Source organism: Salmo salar, chromosome ssa05 (assembly GCF_905237065.1).
Source record: "Salmo salar chromosome ssa05, Ssal_v3.1, whole genome shotgun sequence".
In the NCBI taxonomy this organism is placed as follows: Eukaryota; Metazoa; Chordata; class Actinopteri; order Salmoniformes; family Salmonidae; genus Salmo; species Salmo salar.
In genome coordinates, this window is record NC_059446.1 from 79,036,207 (window position 1) to 79,053,851 (window position 17,645).

At 41.2% G+C, this 17,645-nt stretch overlaps 1 protein-coding gene across 2 annotated transcripts; it reads right to left on the bottom strand.

Moving 5' to 3' along the window:
• Positions 1-489: 489 nt before the first annotated feature.
• On the bottom strand, positions 490-15,213 carry LOC106605965 (CKLF-like MARVEL transmembrane domain-containing protein 7). 2 transcript variants are annotated; one of them, XM_045719038.1, is made up of 11 exons: positions 15,069-15,213; positions 14,258-14,653; positions 13,786-14,139; positions 13,619-13,687; positions 13,019-13,063; positions 12,831-12,929; positions 12,685-12,723; positions 12,441-12,513; positions 11,366-11,415; positions 5,778-5,954; positions 5,534-5,593 (listed from the first exon to the last, which is right to left on the bottom strand). In XM_045719038.1, exons 1-8 carry the CDS (start codon positions 15,109-15,111, stop codon positions 12,449-12,451), a joined length of 1,110 nt encoding a protein of 369 aa, XP_045574994.1. In that variant the 5' UTR covers positions 15,112-15,213; the 3' UTR covers positions 5,534-5,593; positions 5,778-5,954; positions 11,366-11,415; positions 12,441-12,448. The 2 variants fall into 2 exon arrangements, with proteins under 2 accessions (XP_045574995.1, XP_045574994.1); XM_045719039.1 differs by lacking the exons at positions 11,366-11,415; positions 12,441-12,513; positions 12,685-12,723; ... (4 more) ...; positions 14,258-14,653; positions 15,069-15,213 and adding exons at positions 490-1,131; positions 1,491-1,572; positions 9,884-11,332 and having other exon boundaries at positions 5,495-5,593.
• Positions 15,214-17,645: the final 2,432 nt, after the last annotated feature.

Sequence of the window (17,645 nt, forward strand, 5' to 3'; positions counted from 1 at the left end):
CCAGAAGTTGAAATAATTACTAATGTAAGTCTATGGAAGGGGGTGAGAACCACAAGCCTCCTATGTTTTGTATTAAAGTCAATGTACCCAGAGGAGGATGGAAACTAGCTGTCCTCCAGCTATACCATGGTGCTACCCTACAGAGTGCTGTTGACGCTACTGTTGACCTTCATTGCAAAACAGTGTGTTTTAATCAATTTTTGGGGTGACATGAAGATATTTATAGTTTTTATCTAAAAAGGATAACTTAATGTTTCACTATTTTTATGAAATTCACTGAGGATGGTCCTCCCCTTCCTCCTCTAAGGAGCCTCCACTGGTCTCAATGTCTTATTTTCAACAAACAAGGATTCAGAGACATGGATGCTGTTGAGTTTCCCTTTTGCTTCAGTCAAACAAAAGCATGTTTGAAATCTAAACCCATATACAAACTCAAACACATCAGATAAAGAAGAGATGTTTAAATACACGTGATAGTGTGAGGCTGTATAAAGGTTGACATTTTTATTGTTATATTCTTCTCATAAGCAGCCTATAATACTGTGACAGACATACAATAGTAAGCGTGAACATAAAAGCACAACATTTTATCATCATAAAAATTTGCTCTCAAATAAATAATGTAAACAGGGGTGGCATTGACATATCTAACTCTAAAAAGCTTCTGGGTAACACTGAAAAACAGCTTATGTCCTCTTGATTTCAAAGCATTCAAATAGCGACCATTCAAGATGGAGGGGTGGTTTGGTCTGGCTCTCAGCCTAGCCCTTAGTTTAAACACTATGGAGGCACTTATATGAAACAACAGCTGCCTGCTCTTCAAAGCACACACAGGTGACTTCTTATCCCTAACAACTGACCAGTCATCAGGATGGTGTATCTCAAAGAAAGAGAAATTACTTTAAGCTTTCTTTGTAAATTGTACAAAATAGAGTGTTTAACAAAGTTAACTGGCTAACTTGTAACTATCCTGAAGTGAAACCAGTCTCGGGCTAAACTGAAGTTCTGATTGTTTAATGGGCCCCGGGCCAGTTGTTGGGGTAAGAAGTTACTGTCGCACAGCACACTGACAATGAAGTCATCTTGGTACTTCAGGGGAAGAAATGATAGATCCGTTTTACACAGAAGCACCTACAGTTAGAGTTAGAGGAAGAGTGATGGGGAAAGAGGAAACACTAGTTAACCAAAGTTGAGGCAACTAACAACAAAAAGCCCTTCCTAGCCCTTGTAACAGCACTACGTAATAGCCGGCAGCACAGGAAATGGAACGGAATTAACTCCTGATCTGCGTTGCAAAAGAAAGCTCCACTGTAGCAAATATGCAAAGTGATATCATTCACCAGTGTAAAAAGAGGAACTATTTAATGATATGATTACAGGTTAAAATTGAATTCCTTTTCAGTTGAGCGTCTGTCTTTCAAAGGCTCGGTACATGTTGCTAGGCAACTGAGGGAAAACCCAATAAGGATTTAAAAGAATTTCAGACTTACTGGTTGGCTGGGAACCACATGTGACCTTATAGGATGTCCATATGCTGACAGCCAGTAGGAATGTGGCGATGAAGCCAAATGCCTGTAAAGGTCAACAAGAAAGATGCCTCATTATCCTCCTATAAAAACCCTACACGTTGGTCATCTGTCAAGCATTGAGGGGACAGCTGTAAGTCCCCAAGCTGGTTACTGGGTACAAGTGTAAGAGGAAAAAAACATTTTAGGAGAATGATTAACTGACTTTTTAGATCTCAAAACTGTACTTGACAGGATGGGGTGAACTCCTTAAAGGTGAATGGAAACACTTTAGGAAGTAAAGTTAAGAGATGTATTCCATCCACTAATACTAAACATGTGCATTTAACATAGAAACAGCTCAATTGGGATTTTGATATTGAACAACGTTTATTCGAGTAGCGCCATCTTGAATTGCTATAGTAACGACTGACGCCAATGCTGACACCAGGAGACGCCTTGTCTCCACTGGACCTGAAAAGTTTCTCACAACTTTGATAGCTTTGTCATTGATACCAGGACAAAAATATTAACCTGTTTGGGATAGGGGGCAGTATTTTCACGGCCGGATAAAAAAACGTACCCAATTTAATCTGGTTACTACTCCTGCCCAGAAACTAGAATATGCATATAATTAGTAGATTTGGATAGAAAACACTCTAAAGTTTCTACAACTGTTTGAATGCTGTCTGTGAGTATAACAGAACTCATATGGCAGGCCAAAACCTGAGAAGATTCCATACAAGAAGTGCCCTGTCTGACAATTTGTTGTCCTTCTGTTGCATCTCTATCGACATTACAGCATCTGTGCTGTAACGTGACACTTTCTAAGGCTTCCATTGGCTCTCAGAAGGCGCCAGAAAGTGGAATGAGTCTGCAGTCTCTGGGCGAAAAACAGCAGGAGTTTTTGTGAGTGGTCAGGCAGGGAACAATGACCTGGAGTGCGCGTCCACGAGATGACTCCATGTTTTTCTTTCAGTCTTTGAATGAATATAACGTCGCCCGGTTGGAATATTATCGCTATTTTACGAGAAATATAGCATAAAAATTTATTTTAAACAGCGTTTGACATACTTCGAAGTACGGTAATGGAATATTTTGAATTTTTTTGTCACGAAATGCGCCCGCGTGTCACCCTTCGGATAGTGACCTCAACGCACGAATAAAACGGAGCTATTTCAATATAACTATGGATTATTTCGAACCAAAACAACATTTGTTGTTGAAGTAGAAGTCCTGGGAGTGCATTCTGACGAAGAACAGCAAAGGTAATCCAATTTTTCTTATAGTAATTCTGAGTTTAGTGAGCACCAAACTTGGTGGGTGTCAAATTAGCTAGCCTGTGATGGCCGAGCTATCTACTCAGAATATTGCAAAATGTGCTTTCGCCGAAAAGCTATTTAAATATCTGACACCGCGATTGCATAAAGGAGTTCTGTATCTAAAATTCTTAAAATAATTGTTATGTTTTTTTTTGTAAATGTTTATCATGAGTAATTTAGTAAATTCACCGGAAGTTTGCGGTGGGTATGCTAGTTCTGAACATCACATGCTAATGTAAAAAAGCTGTTTTTTTTATATAAATATGAACTTGATTGAACAAAACATGCATGTATTGTATAACATAATGTCCTAGGAGTGTCATCTGATGAAGATCATCAAAGGTTAGTGCTGCATTTAGCTGTGGTTTTGGTTTTTGTGACATATATGCTTGCTTTGAAAATGGCTGTGTGATTATTTTTGGCAGGGTACTCTCCTGACATAATCTAATGTTTTGCTTTCGCTGTAAAGCCTTTTTGAAATCGGACAATGTGGTTAGATTAATGAGAGTCTTGTCTTTAAAATGGTGTAAAATAGTCATATGTTTGAGAAATTGAAGTTATAGCATTTTTAAGGTATTTGTATTTCGCGCCACGCTCTACCATTGGATATTGGTGAGGCGTTCCGCTAGCGGAACGTCTGTCCCTAACAGGTTTTTAAGGCAAGAAACTGTATAGAATGCATTTTTATGTTGGTAATTATAAAATTTACATTTTAGAGTATTTTTTTTGATTGATAAGATGAGTCTGTGAAATTAAATTAATTTGATAAGAAGCCGAGTAGACAGTCAGCCAAGCTGAGGTAACTAGCTAGCTATTTTGTTGATTTAGCTAGCTCTTCTCTTGTCCTTTTCCATGTTAATGTTGTGTTCACTAACTGTAAAAAATGAAATGCTCATACTGGCAATTTGAAGAGCATTTGTCATTGGCATTAGCTAAGAGCTAAAATCAACTGGCTAGTGTCTGATTCAATTTGCAGCTAGCTAGCTAGACAGAGTCAAGGAAGATAGGGGCTGTAGAGACTGGACAACATGCTGCTTAGGCTGCAGACAGGGCCAAGGAAGATAGGGGCTGTAGAGACTGGACAACATGCTGCTTAGGCTGCAGACAGGGCCAAGGAAGACAGGGGCTGTAGAGACTGGACAACATGCTGCTTAGGCTGCAGACAGGGCCAAGGAAGACAGGGGCTGTAGAGACTGGACAACATGCTGCTTAGGCTGCAGACAGGGCCAAGGAAGACAGGGGCTGTAGAGACTGGACAACATGCTGCTTAGGCTGCAGACAGGGCCAAGGAAGACAGCGGCTGTAGAGACTGGACAACATGCTGCTTAGGCTGCAGACAGGGCCAAGGAAGACAGCGGCTGTAGAGACTGGACAACATGCTGCTTAGGCTGCAGACAGGGCCAAGGGACAACCACACCCTCACAGCCTAGATGAACTTCATTGTACTGGAGGACAACTCTAGAAATTGTTGGATTTGTTACAGGAAAGATAGAAAGGAGATTATGACGTGGTTTGTTTGTGTTGCACCAGAATGCAAGGGCAAGTAGTTATGCATTGTAGGGGGATCAATTATTTTAGGTTGTGGTACTCCAGTGAGTGTGACTCATTGCAGACATAGGCACTAACTAGTAAAGGGACTCCTAGTCTTCAGTGACAATCTGAACTACTGGCTGGTCAGTTCTCTTGCATGCTTTTAATTTGTTCCCATTCTGACTCTTCCTGTATAAGGCTATAAGCCTAGTGGAATGTATGTGCAGAAGAAATTGAAGTTGTCAAAGCCAATTATTGTTATAATGTTCCTTATTCTTATCATATTTTGTAATTCCAATTTTCGATGTGACTTGCACTTTGTTTTCAGGATTGAGTGAGACGATGTATTCCCCTCAGTTTTTTCAATAAGGTTCTTGATTTATTCATATTATATTACTTGTGTATGTCTTTCCTTATCATATGTAAGACTAAATGCCATTTGTAATATGTTTTGGTTCACATTTATGTTTAATATACAATCCATATAAGAAAGTGTTTGATAACAGAACATTCCATAGAATTCTAGTAAAATACCACCGTTCACTAAAACGTCTGGAACTCATTCATAGTAGAACATATTACTATTCTGATTGGCAGTTGTTTGGGGGAAAAAACATAGATTTTCCTATCAGATTTTTCTTAACTGATTACCATTTGATTGATGTGGTGCTATTGTATGTAATATAATTTGTAAGGGCTGTTTCTCAGCTTTCAAAATATGTATAACATTTTCGGATGTGGTTTGAAACCAGCAGATTTTGCTCATTAATGCACGCAGAGTTCATGGTCTTTCAGACAGTTTTCAGATTCAGTCTTTTTTGGGAAATCCTGCCAGTGATGCAGCAATGCCAATATGGTGATTTACAGTTCCAGTTTACTGGTGTTCTAAAGCCTAGTGTTTCCACTCCCCTTTAATAACCATTTGGCCTGCTTTAAAGTGAATTCCCACACACTCACCACACAACAAACAGAAATAAACTATGGAGAGCTTAGATATAAGGTTCCATTTTTGCAAACAGGGCCTCTAAATTATCTTCAGCTAAATACTGAGATACTAGGATAGATAAAATGAATGAACATTCTTCAGCTCTGGAATGGAGCACCAGAAAACAGGAAAGCATCTGCTATGTTACTCACCGAACCAGCTTCTAGTTCAGACACACCTCCACTCTTAACAGCTGCAACAATAGAGGCAATGAAGACCAGGATGGTCCCAACGCCATAATGCAGTAACTCCTGAAACAATGAATGGTATAGATAAGTGTTGGAACGCGTGTCTGTGGAAAAAGTACAAAAAAAGTTTTAAAAGATTATGCACACTACTGTAAGTCTCTCTGGATAAGAGTCTGCTAAATAACTCAAATGTAAAAAATGTAAATGTGTGTGTGTGTATAGGCGTGTCATTTGCCGGGACACTCACCGTCATTGTCCAGTTGATACAGGGGATCTTACTCTGCAGTCTGAACACGTACATGAGGTAGAAGATGAGGAAGGCTATGAGGAACCATAGCGTCACCACCTCAAAGTACCGAAAGGCTGAGAAATCAGTCCAACCTCGTGCACAGTGTACACACAGGAACGCAATGAGGAGGGCTACCTGCAAACACACAGACAAATAGCAATTTGTTTCCATGTCCCAGTATGTTTCCAACCGTGGAGCATTTTGGCACCATATCAACACTGCAACTCCTGTGTTAAAAATTTATCTTAGTCTGCAATAGCGAACTGCAATAGCATCGAATAGTCCCCGCGATATGCAACTGTTCAGGGAAGTCAGGAACCAATACACGCAGTCAGTCAGGAAAGCAAAGGCTAGCTTTTTCAAACATAAATTTGCATCCTGTAGCTCTAACTCCAAAAACTTTTGGGACACTGTAAAGTCCATGGAGAACAAGAGCACCTCCTCCCAGCTGCCCACTGCACTGAGGCCAGGTAAATCCATGGTAATCGAAAATTTCAATAAGCAGTTCTCTACAGCTGGCCATGCTTTCCTCCTGGCTACCCCGGCCAACAGCTCCCCCCCCCCGACTAGCATCACCACCCTGGACGGTTCTGACCTAGAATATGTGGACAACTACAAATACCTAGGTGTCTACAAATACCTAACTCTCCTTCCAGACTCATATTAAACATCTCCAATCCTAAATCAAATCTAGAATCGGCTTTCTATTTCGCAACAAAGCCTCCTTCACTCACACCGTCAAACTTACTCTAGTAAAACTGACTATCCTACCGATCCTCGACTTCGGCGATGTCATCTACAAAATAGCTTCCAATACTCTACTCAGCAAACTGGATGCAATCTATCACAGTGCCATCCGTTTTGTTACCAAATCACCTTATACCACCCACCACTGCGACCTGTATGCTCTAGTCAGCTGGCCCTCGCTATATATTCGTCGCCAGACCCACTGGCTCCAGGTCATCTATAAGTCTATGCTAGGTAAAGCTCTGCCTTATCTCAGCTCACTGGTCACCATAACACCACCCACCCGCAGCACGCGCTCCAGCAGGTATATCTCACTGGTCACCATAACACCACCCACCCGCAGCACGCGCTCCAGCAGGTATATCTCACTGGTCACCATAACACCACCCACCCGCAGCACGCGCTCCAGCAGGTATATCTCACTGGTCACCATAACACCACCCACCCACAGCACGCGCTCCAGCAGGTATATCTCACTGGTCACCATAACACCACCCACCCGCAGCACGCGCTCCAGCAGGTATATCTCACTGGTCACCATAACACCACCCACCCGCAGCACGCGCTCCAGCAGGTATATCTCACTGGTCACCATAACACCACCCACCCGCAGCACGCGCTCCAGCAGGTATATCTCACTGGTCACCATAGCAACACCCACCCGCAGCACGCGCTCCAGCAGGTATATCTCACTGGTCACCATAACACCACCCACCCGCAGCACGCGCTCCAGCAGGTATATCTCACTGGTCACCATAACACCACCCACCCGTAGCACGTGTTCCAGCAGGTATATCTCACTGGTCATCCCCAAAGCCAACACCTCCTTTGGCCGCCGTTCCTTCCAGTTCTCTGCTGCCAGTGACTGGAACGAATTGCAAAAATCACTGAAGCTGGAGACTTATATTTCCCTCCCTAACTTTAAACATCAGCTATCTGAGCAGCTAACTGATCGCTGCAGCTGTACATAGTCCATCTGTAAATAGCCCACCCTATCTACCTACCTCATCCCCATATTGTTTCTATTTACTTTTCTGCTCTTTTGCACACCAGTATCTCTACTTGCACATCATCATCTGCTCATCTATCACTCCAGTGTTAATCTGCTAAATTGTAATTACTTTGCTACTATGGCCTATTTATTGCCTTACCTCCTCACGCTATTTGCACACACTGTATATAGACTTTTTTTCTATTGTGTTATTGACTGTACATTTGTTTATTCCATGTGTAACTCTGTGTTGTTGTTTGTGTTGCACTGCTTTGCTTTATCTTGGCCAGGTCGCAGTTGTAAATGAGAACATGTTCTCAACTGGCCTACCTGGTTAAATAAAGGTGAAATAAAAAAAATTAAAAAAATTCTGGTAACAGTAGGTTGGTCCAGATCCAGAATCTAGTTTTCAACACAACCCAGCTGTCACGATTGTCGTAATAGATGGACCAAGGCGCAGCGGGTACGTGACCGTGTGGCTCAGTTGGTAGAGCATGGTGTTTGCAACGCCAGGGTTGTGGGTTCGATTCCCACGGGGGACCAGTACGGAGAAAAAAAATGTATGAAATGTATGCATTCACTACTGTAAGTCGTTCTGGATAAGAGCGTCTGCTAAATGACTAAAATGTAAAATGTAATGCTCATTTTTATTAAACCAAAACAAACACGAAAAACGATAAACTGACGACAAACAGTCTTGTAGGCTCACACAGCAATACAAAGAACAATCTCCCACAAAACCAAAACAAACAGACTCCTAAATATAGGACCTTCAATCAGAGGCAACGATAGACAATCCCCATTACCTAAACCTAGAAATACAATACCCTAGCACAGACATAGAACTAACAACATAGAACTAACCAAAAAACCCCGGACTAATAAATCAAATACCCCTCTACATGAACACATACTCAAACACACCCTGAACCACATAAAACAAATACCCCCTGCCACGTCCTGACCAAACTATAAGAACAAATAACCCCTTCACTGGTCAGGACGTGACACCAGCTCTCACATGGCTAATGTTCAAGGTTCACAATTTTCCCGTTCACATGCTGTTAAACATGCTTTATTGCTTCATATTGTAGGGCAGTTGCAGGGTATATGGAACATCATTGACATTATTAAACCACAAGGGATAGGCTGAACGCCATTAGCAACTAAACACTTCTGTAAACAGGAAATAACACCCATAACCAGCTTCCTCCATTTTTCCTCTGAAACACCACCATCATTCCTGTGATGACTATAAATAAGCAAGCCTGTAACAGAAAAGTAGTGAAGATTAAGATGCAAACCACTGTATTCTACTGTGCAAACACAGACATAAAGAGGGGAGAACAGACAACGTTCGTTCTCCCCTGATTTCACAACCGTTGTTATGAAGGTGTGATTTCCCTGATTTCACAACCTTTGTTATGAAGGTGTAATAAAGTGACATTAATTACGAAATTCTGACATTCTGAAGATAATGATAAGCATTCATTTATTTGAAGGTAGACAGCAATATGACATCACCATACACAGTGGGACAAGTTCCTGCATTACAGAAATCAACAACAACAAAACTCTAATCTGCCTAGACTTCCAATATATCAAACAATTACTGTACATCTCAATCAAAACTGGATGTTGATCTGACTGTGGCCGGTATCACCTGCGCACTTGCCTCATGGAGAGTTAATGCACAGCTCAATATTTGGAGGGGGGGGGGCTCCACTAAACTTGTAGTTTTTATATAGGCTATTGGTTTCCACTGGTATAGGCCTAATTCAGGTTATAAAGGCTATTGGTTTCCACTGGTATAGGCCTAATTCAGGTCATAAAGGCTATTGGTTTCCACTGATATAGGCCTAATTCAGGTTATAAAGGCTATTGGTTTCCACTGGAATTGGCCTAATTCATGTTTGCATGTTAATGTTTTGTGTAGTAGCCTAACCGTCAGAGAAAGCCACCTAGACAGTGGTGTAAGGTACTTAAGTAAAAATACTTTTAGCCTTGACTCAAATAATATATTACTGGGTGAATTTCACTTTTACTTGAGTCATTTTCTATTAAGGTATCTTTACTTTTACAACAATTGGGTACTTTTTCCACTTCTGCTAGTAGCATACGAATGAATCAGAGTTTCTGTTACGCACCTCGCTCCCCTTTATCCTCAGCTTTTGAGTGCATTCTCCACGTTTTGGATTAAAGATCACGAAGACAGCAGACAGCAGACAGTAAGCAATATAAAATACAACCCAACCCCAACATAAAAAATAATAACGTACAAAATATTTTATAATTCTGTGCAGAACATCTGATCAAAAGCTCTTACCACTTGGGCGATTTTCAGTAATCCTTGTACAGAGCGAGTATAGCCCAAGTTCAAGAACCCTTCGCCTGAAGACGATGTCGTCGTGGTAGTGGTAGTAACAACAGTATGAGACATTTTGATATGTATAAATAAAATACAGTGTAAATAGTCTAGACTACAGTTTATCGTGGCCCAGGAAACACAGGCAGCTGCTACTACTGTGCTCCGTCTACTTCATGGTCGTTACTAGTTACCACAGCCACAAAGTCATAAACCCCGCCTGTTTCTACAAATCTTCTTAAAATGTGATTTTAAACCTAATCCTAACCCCACTGCTAACCGTATGCCTAACCGTAACCTTAAATTAAGACCAAAAAGCACAATTAGAGTTTTTTTTTACGATAGTCAATTTAGACTTTGCGGCTGTGGTAACTCGTGGAAACCATATTTCATCCAGGGTGAGGTTCAGTTGGGGTGGGGTTTCCAGTAAACAGTAGCATTTTTCAACTTCAACAGCTACAATGTTGCTTTTACTCAATGGGCCAGTTCGTTTTGCATGGCCCCAGGTGAGTGGTGAATGTATTTAAGGACCAATGGAATGGACTAAAATGTGTAAAGTCCCCGCACCCGACACACCGGGCAAAGAAAAACGAACTCGCCCATGGACATAAAATGACTGACTGGAAGAGAAAGTGCTATCAAAATACGTATTGTCCGCAAATCACTCACGCACAATTGGGTCTCATTTCTAGCCGCATGCTACTGGCAGCGTCACCGCGTGTGTTATGGATGTAAATAATGAAGCATTTACAGTCTCCACCTAAATAGTGTTCACATGATGGTTGAAGTTGATCTGTAGAAGTTGATTAAGCACGTGGCAATCAATGTGAATATGTTTGAAGTTCATCAAACCTATTCCTTCTATTGTTAATGACACTTTCGGCCCTATATCATTGTAGCCTGCACCATAGAGCCATACCTATTCGACCTCCTACTCTATCGACAGCTGAATTGTATTTGTCCCAGGTTAATTGAAGCATTTTTCCACCCACAATGCACAAGCAAGCAAGATGCTCACATTACTTTAAGGTCAGACCTAATGTAGGTTTTGCGGTTGAATTGGTAACCATGTGGGGTCAACAGGTGTTAAACTATAGGCCCTCCATCCTATCCCAAGGGGACTGCACTAATGGGACTACCCCATGCCATGCTAAAATAGATTCAGTGTAGTGTAGTATTTACATCTTCATGGTTTAAACATCATCATTATGTCGTTCTGCCCCTGAACAAGCCAGTTAACCCACTGTTCCTAGGCACCCACAGACACTTACAAAAAATAACCAACTAAGCACAGATGTTAGGCCCATGTCAATCAAGCTACATAACAAAATGGATAGAAATGAAGTAAGACTGAACCCCATCAGGAAGGAGTTTTTCATATTTCAATGCTTTACAGCAGTAGGGTTTTGTTTCTGGCAGCCCCCATCCATAAACAGCTGTTACCATGGAGATGATGGCAGGATGCTCTTCTCTGTCACCACGTCCCGCGACGGCTACAGAGCAGAATGGGAAAGAGTGCTTAGAAAACCTTACCACATAAAGGCACACACACGCACGCACGCACGCACACACGCACACACGCACACACGCACACACGCACACACGCACACACACACACACACACACACACACACACACACACACACACACACACACTCTGGCTGTGCATACCAGTAGGCCTAGTCTCCCTATGAGCAAGTGAAGCCAGATATGGGAACCAAACCACACCCTAAAAGGACATTACCATGGCGAGCCAAACAGTCTTATGCATCAGCTGTACAATCTGAAGAACCTGAATGAGTTACTCTGCTTGTGGTCCAGAGGAGCTACATCCTCCATGACACTTTGAGAACATCACAAACACTGCAGCCAAAGGAAACCAATACATTTACATGTACAAATGCACCACACTCTTTCTGCTTCATGGTTCTGCAGGGACGTTTAGTTTCGTTTAGTGATGCACCACATGGACCCAAGCGACTTTGCGTCCTTGAAAAATGCTATATAAATACTATGTATTATTCTGAATATTATGATGATTATTATTCTACACCAATATGAGAAAACCCTTCAGTAGTTTGAGTCCAGAGTTCCTTGCAGAGCCGGTGGTTGACCACACAACTACAGCTACACTCAGGTTTTGCCCAGATAGCATCAGCTGGTTCTGTGGTGGTTGAGGTGAATGACTGCACTGGAGTTCCGCTTTGGGTTCATGTGATGTGTGTTTAAAAGGAAACCCAGAAGTATAATGTTGTAATGGCGCTACAGAACAATAACAATTGTTATTGAGTAACATTTTTGACAATTACAATAACAATACAGTTACGATAACACTTGTAGGGCAATTATGTAGTTGCACCTCCATAAGAATAACAATATAAAAACGGAATCTACCAAGTTGTCCCAATGTTGTGAACAATGGCAATAAGATTGACTGCCAAACTCTTGTTGATTACTTTTGAAGGTGTCTTGGGAAATGTCTGTCAGAATGAGGGAGGTCAGTTTCATTATGACATACCTCTAGAGTTACATTCTCTCTGTTGTGCCTCGGCAGTTCACCCACCCTAGCTTCACAATAGCATAGTGGACACCTGAAATGACAATGGACAGCATAATCAGAATAATGGAATGACAATGAAAGTGAAGGGTTGGCGTTATATCATGTTATGTCATGTCATGTTAAGGACAGTGCTGTCTCAACTGTATTATGCAATCTTAGACTTTCTTGTGTCACTTCAAGAAAAGCACTAAAAATAATTCACCTTCATCTGGTATGGGGACACGAGAGCTTCTTTGGGGTGCTTAAAAGAAAAGAGGGCAATTTCACAAGCTTATCTGAGCTGGTTCTGGTACTTAGTGGTATACCTATGGAATTCATGACCCAAAATTGCAATAATTGAATACCTACATTGAGTGGTGGTATTCAATTGAACGTCTGAGTATACCAGATTTAGCTCCATGTTGCCATCTTCTGGTGAATCATGTTTATACAACGACCGTGGGCTTTCTGTTTGTGCAGAGAACGACAGTAAGAAACTATGTGACACATTACAGATCTGAACCATCAGCAAATCCTTTACGGTCTTGTCCACTCACCCATTTCTGAGACATTGGCGTAGATAGAGGTTTCACTGACCACAGCTTTAGAAACAGGGAAGTAAAATGTACAAATGTAAACTGCTGTGGCGCACAAAGTTTATGACTGAATGAGAGGACATGAAGAGCTATGCTCAGACTCGACACTGAACCCAATCTTTTTGCCCACTTCTACAGAGGTGTAGTTGGGACAGCAGGCAGGGATTGAAGGATACGGGAGAAGAGGGTGTAGAATACACAGACAATGAGTGGGCCGTAGACAAGTAAAGCTGATGGAGTGGTACATAGGGAGATAGTGAATAATGGGGCAGCAGGTAGTCTAGCGGGTTAAGAGTGTTGGGCCAGTTCGAATCCCTGAGCAAACTAGGTGAAACATCTGCCGATGTGCCCTTGAGCAAGGCACTTAACCCTAATTGCTCCTGTAAGTCACTCTGGATAGAGCGTCTGCTAAATGACATAAATGTAAAAATGTACTGAATAGCCTACCACTTAAACTGGCTTTCAACTCAAACTCTGCCCTTTCATATGAGGAAAAATGATTACTGATCAGAAATACTATTCAAAGACTCAGATTGTCTAGAAAAGAGTAAGACCCCTTACCTATAGCAGGATCTGTGCACAACTCAGATTGCTGCTTAATCTTTTCTGAATTGCAGAATCTCAGGTATCCTTTTGGAAAAGACCAGAGATAGTATATGAATCTGTAAATACACCAAAAATATCATATCTAAACTAGTATTTTTTTTTTTTTTACAGAGATCACCCACCTCTTTTTCCCAGGTAAAATAAAGCCATGCCAAGGAGCAGCAGGAGAAGCAGGACCCCACACACAGAGAGGGCTACGGTCAGCGCAGTGGGTCCAGGGGGGAACCGTCTCTCTGCCCTCCCCAGGCTGTTCTCTGCCCTGCAGGTGTACACTTCCTGGGTGAAGAAGGGGATTGAACTGGTCCACTGAAATGGGTGGGTTCCTATGGTGCTGACACCTGGGTCTATGTTGCCCTTAGAGGAGGAGAACCAGGTGATGGTGGATGGGGGGTTCCCCTCAACTACACACCTGAGGCTCCCGTTGCCTGGTCCGAGGGACGCCTCTACCCAAGACAGGCTGAGAATCTGGGCCTTAGCTAGGGACAAAGCACAAACCTTGCATGAGTATCATTGTGTTAAAAAGTGTCATATTCCTAGACCACCAGACCCTCAATAAAAAAGATTTTATTGCTGACAACGTAGTGAGACCGTTACCAATGATATTGAGCTGTGTGCCGCTGGCAGTCTGCCACTTCCCATCACCCCAGTAATAGTCCAGCTCCACTCTGCAGAAGTATACTCCATTGTCTGTGACCGCCAGATCTCTGATGAGGAGAGAGAGATCCCTCTGCTTAGGGTCTCCTTTGACTGAGAAGCGTTGGTATGACTCTGGAACTGAGCATTCATTCATTCCACCTGTAGTAACATTTGTCACCTTGCATTGGAAGAAGGGCTTATCATGGAATTGTCTGGTGATCCACTGAACTGTGATGTCTTTGGGGTAGTCTTGTTGCTTGGGGTGGGTGAAGGAACAGGGTAGGACCACATCTCCTCCTATGGTGCTATTCACTACAGGGGGAACTGTCATGGACCACGGCTGTGAGAAGGTGCCTAGTGGGAGGAATATTAGTTCACAATTAGAGAAATTAGAGAAATCAACCATATTAAGGATATTTCATGTTTGTTTTTTCTGATGGTCTCAAGTGGTTTTTAAAACTTGTATTCTAATTGGTTCAACTGGCAATATATTGTATTCTAATTGGTTCAACTGGCAGTCTATTGCTCCTTGTTGATATTCTGTTGTACTTTATTTAAACACACAAGTCACTACCCAAAAGGATCAACAAATCATCTCTTATGATACTATATAAACATAAACTCATCAATATTACAACACTAAAGAGGGATAATTACCTTAATTCCTTTATTCCCAAATGATTCAACAATGCTAAAGCTTAAATAGGAATGTTTCACCAAAATGAAAAACAATCTGAATAGAAATAGCTAAACCTGGAGTTTGGCCTACCTGTAATGACAGAGAAGAGAGAGAAGAGTTGAGCCTGCAACATCCTAAAGGTAATCAAATATATACGTATCCCACTAGCACTGGAGAGAAAGAAAGTCAAGTCACAGAGAGGAATTTCTACCAACACAATGCCTCAAATCAGGAAACAGAGTTGTGAAATGTACAACATGAGAATAGCCATTTCCTGTTTAGCTCCAAAAGTGCTTACTGTGAAACAAGTATGAGGGCTTGGCTGAGCCTAAGTGCATTAAAAATGGAAGTGTATCATTTCTTTAGGCCTATTATGTGAATTTAAGATATGTTTCCTGAGCCTCTTTACTTGGTATCTATTATAGAAAGCATTACGACTGGAACAATAGAGGACCTCAGTTTAGTCTAGTGAGAATTGAGCAATATAATAGCCCTACAGCACCTTCAGAAAGTATTCACACCATTTTACTTGTTCCATATTTTGATGTGTTACAGCCTGAATTTAAAATTGATTACACAATACTCCATGATGTCAAAGTGGAAGTATGTTTTTAGAAATTTTTACAAATGACACTGAATAACAATATAAAACGCAATATATAAAGTGCTGGTCCCATGTTTCATGAGCAGCAATCAAAGATCCCAGAAATGTTCCATACGCACAAATTTGTTTACATCCCTGTTAGTGAACAGAGTGCCCGATGGTGGCGGTGGGGTTATGGTATGGGCAGACATAAGCTATGGACGGAGAATACAATTGCATTTTATTGATGACAATTTGAATGCACAGAGATACCGTGATGAGATCCTGAGGCCCATTGTGGTGCCATTCATCCTCCGCCATCACCTCATGTTTCAGCATAATGCACGGCCCCATGTTGCAAGGATCTGAACACAATTCCTGGAAGCTGAACATTTCCCAGTTCTTCCATGGCCTGCATACTCACCTGACATGTCATCCATTGACCATGTTTGGGATTCTCTGGATCAACGTGTACGATAGCATGTTCCAGTTCCCGCCAATATCCAGTAACTTCCCACAGCCGTGGAAGAGGAGTGGGACATCATTCCACAGGCCACAATCAACAACCTGATCAACTCTATGTGAAGGAGATGTGTCGTGCTGCATGAGGCAAATGGTGGTCACACCAGATATTGACTGGTTTTCTGATCCACGCCCCTAGTTTTTATTTAAGGTATCTGTGACCAACAGATGCATACAGTATCTGTATTCCCAGTCATGTGAAATCCATAGATTAGGGCTTAATGAATTTATTTCAATTGACCAATTCCCTTACATGAACTGTAATTCTGTAAAATCTTTGAAATTGCGGCATGTTGCGTTTATATTTTTGTTCAGTATTTTTTTTTAATGAAAAGCTGAAATATCTTGAGTCAATAAGTGTTCAATCCCTTTGTTATGGCAAGCCTAAATCAATTCAGGACTAAAAATGTGCTGAACAAGTCACATAATACTTTGCTCTGTGTGCAATAATAGTGTTGAACATGATTTCTGAATGACTACCTCATCTCTGTACCCCACACATACAATTATCTGTAAGGTCACTCAGTTGAGCAGTGAATTTCAAAAACAGATTCAACCACAAAGACCAGGGAGGTTTTCCAATGCCTTGCAAAGAAGGGCATCTATTGGTAGATGGGTATAAATAAAATAAAAAGCAGACATTGAATATCCCTTTGAGCATGGTGAAGTTATTAAATACACTGTGGATGGTGTATCAATACACCCAGTCACTACAAAGATACAGACGTCCTTCCTAACTCAGTCGCCAGAGAGGAAGGAAACCGCTCATGGATTTCACCATGAGGCCAAAGGTGATTTTAAAACAGTTAGAGTTTACATCAAATAAAATTGTATTGGTCACATACACATATTTAGCCGATGTTATTGTGGGTGTAGCGAAATGCTTGTGTTCCTAGCTCCAACAGTGCAGTAGTATCTAAGAATTCACAATACACACAAATTGTTTTATTTTTTTCTCACATTTATTTAACCAGGTAGGCCAGTTGAGAACAAGTTCTCATTTACAACTACAAATCTAAAAGTAAAAGAATGGAATTAAGAAATGTATAAATATTAAGACGAGCAATGTCAGAGTGGCATAGACTAAAATACAGTAGAATAGAATACAGTATATACATGTGAAATGAGTAAAGCAGTATGTATACATTATTAAATAGACTAGTGTTCCATTATTAAAGTGGCCCGTAATTGGGAGTCCATAGGGCGGCACACAATTGTCCCAGCGTCGTCCAGGTTTGGCCGGTGTAGGCCGTCATTATAAATTAAAAAAAATTCTTAACTGACTTGCCTAGTTAAATAAAGGTAAACATATAGATAATAATAAAATAGGAGAAAACTATTTGATAGGAGAAAACTGAGGATGGATCAACAACATTGTAGTTACTCCTCAATACTAACCTAATTGACAGAGTGAAAAGGAAGCCTGTACAGATTAAAAATATTTCAAAACATGCATCCTGTTTGCAATAAGGCTCTAAAGTAAAACAGCAAAAAAATGTGGCAAAGAAATTGACTTTGTCCTGAATACAAAGTATTATGTTTGGGGAAAATCCAACACAACA

Coding starts and splice junctions, on each gene's coding strand:
- LOC106605965 (XM_045719038.1), bottom strand. CDS start 15,111: ATGTTGCAGGCTCAACTCTTCTCTCTCTTCTCTGTCATTACAG. Junction 13,688..13,785: donor ATTTTACCTGGGAAAAAGAG/GTGGGTGATCTC, acceptor CTTTTCCAAAAG/GATACCTGAGATTCTGCAAT. Junction 12,724..12,830: donor ATTGAATACCACCACTCAAT/GTAGGTATTCAA, acceptor TTTTCTTTTAAG/CACCCCAAAGAAGCTCTCGT.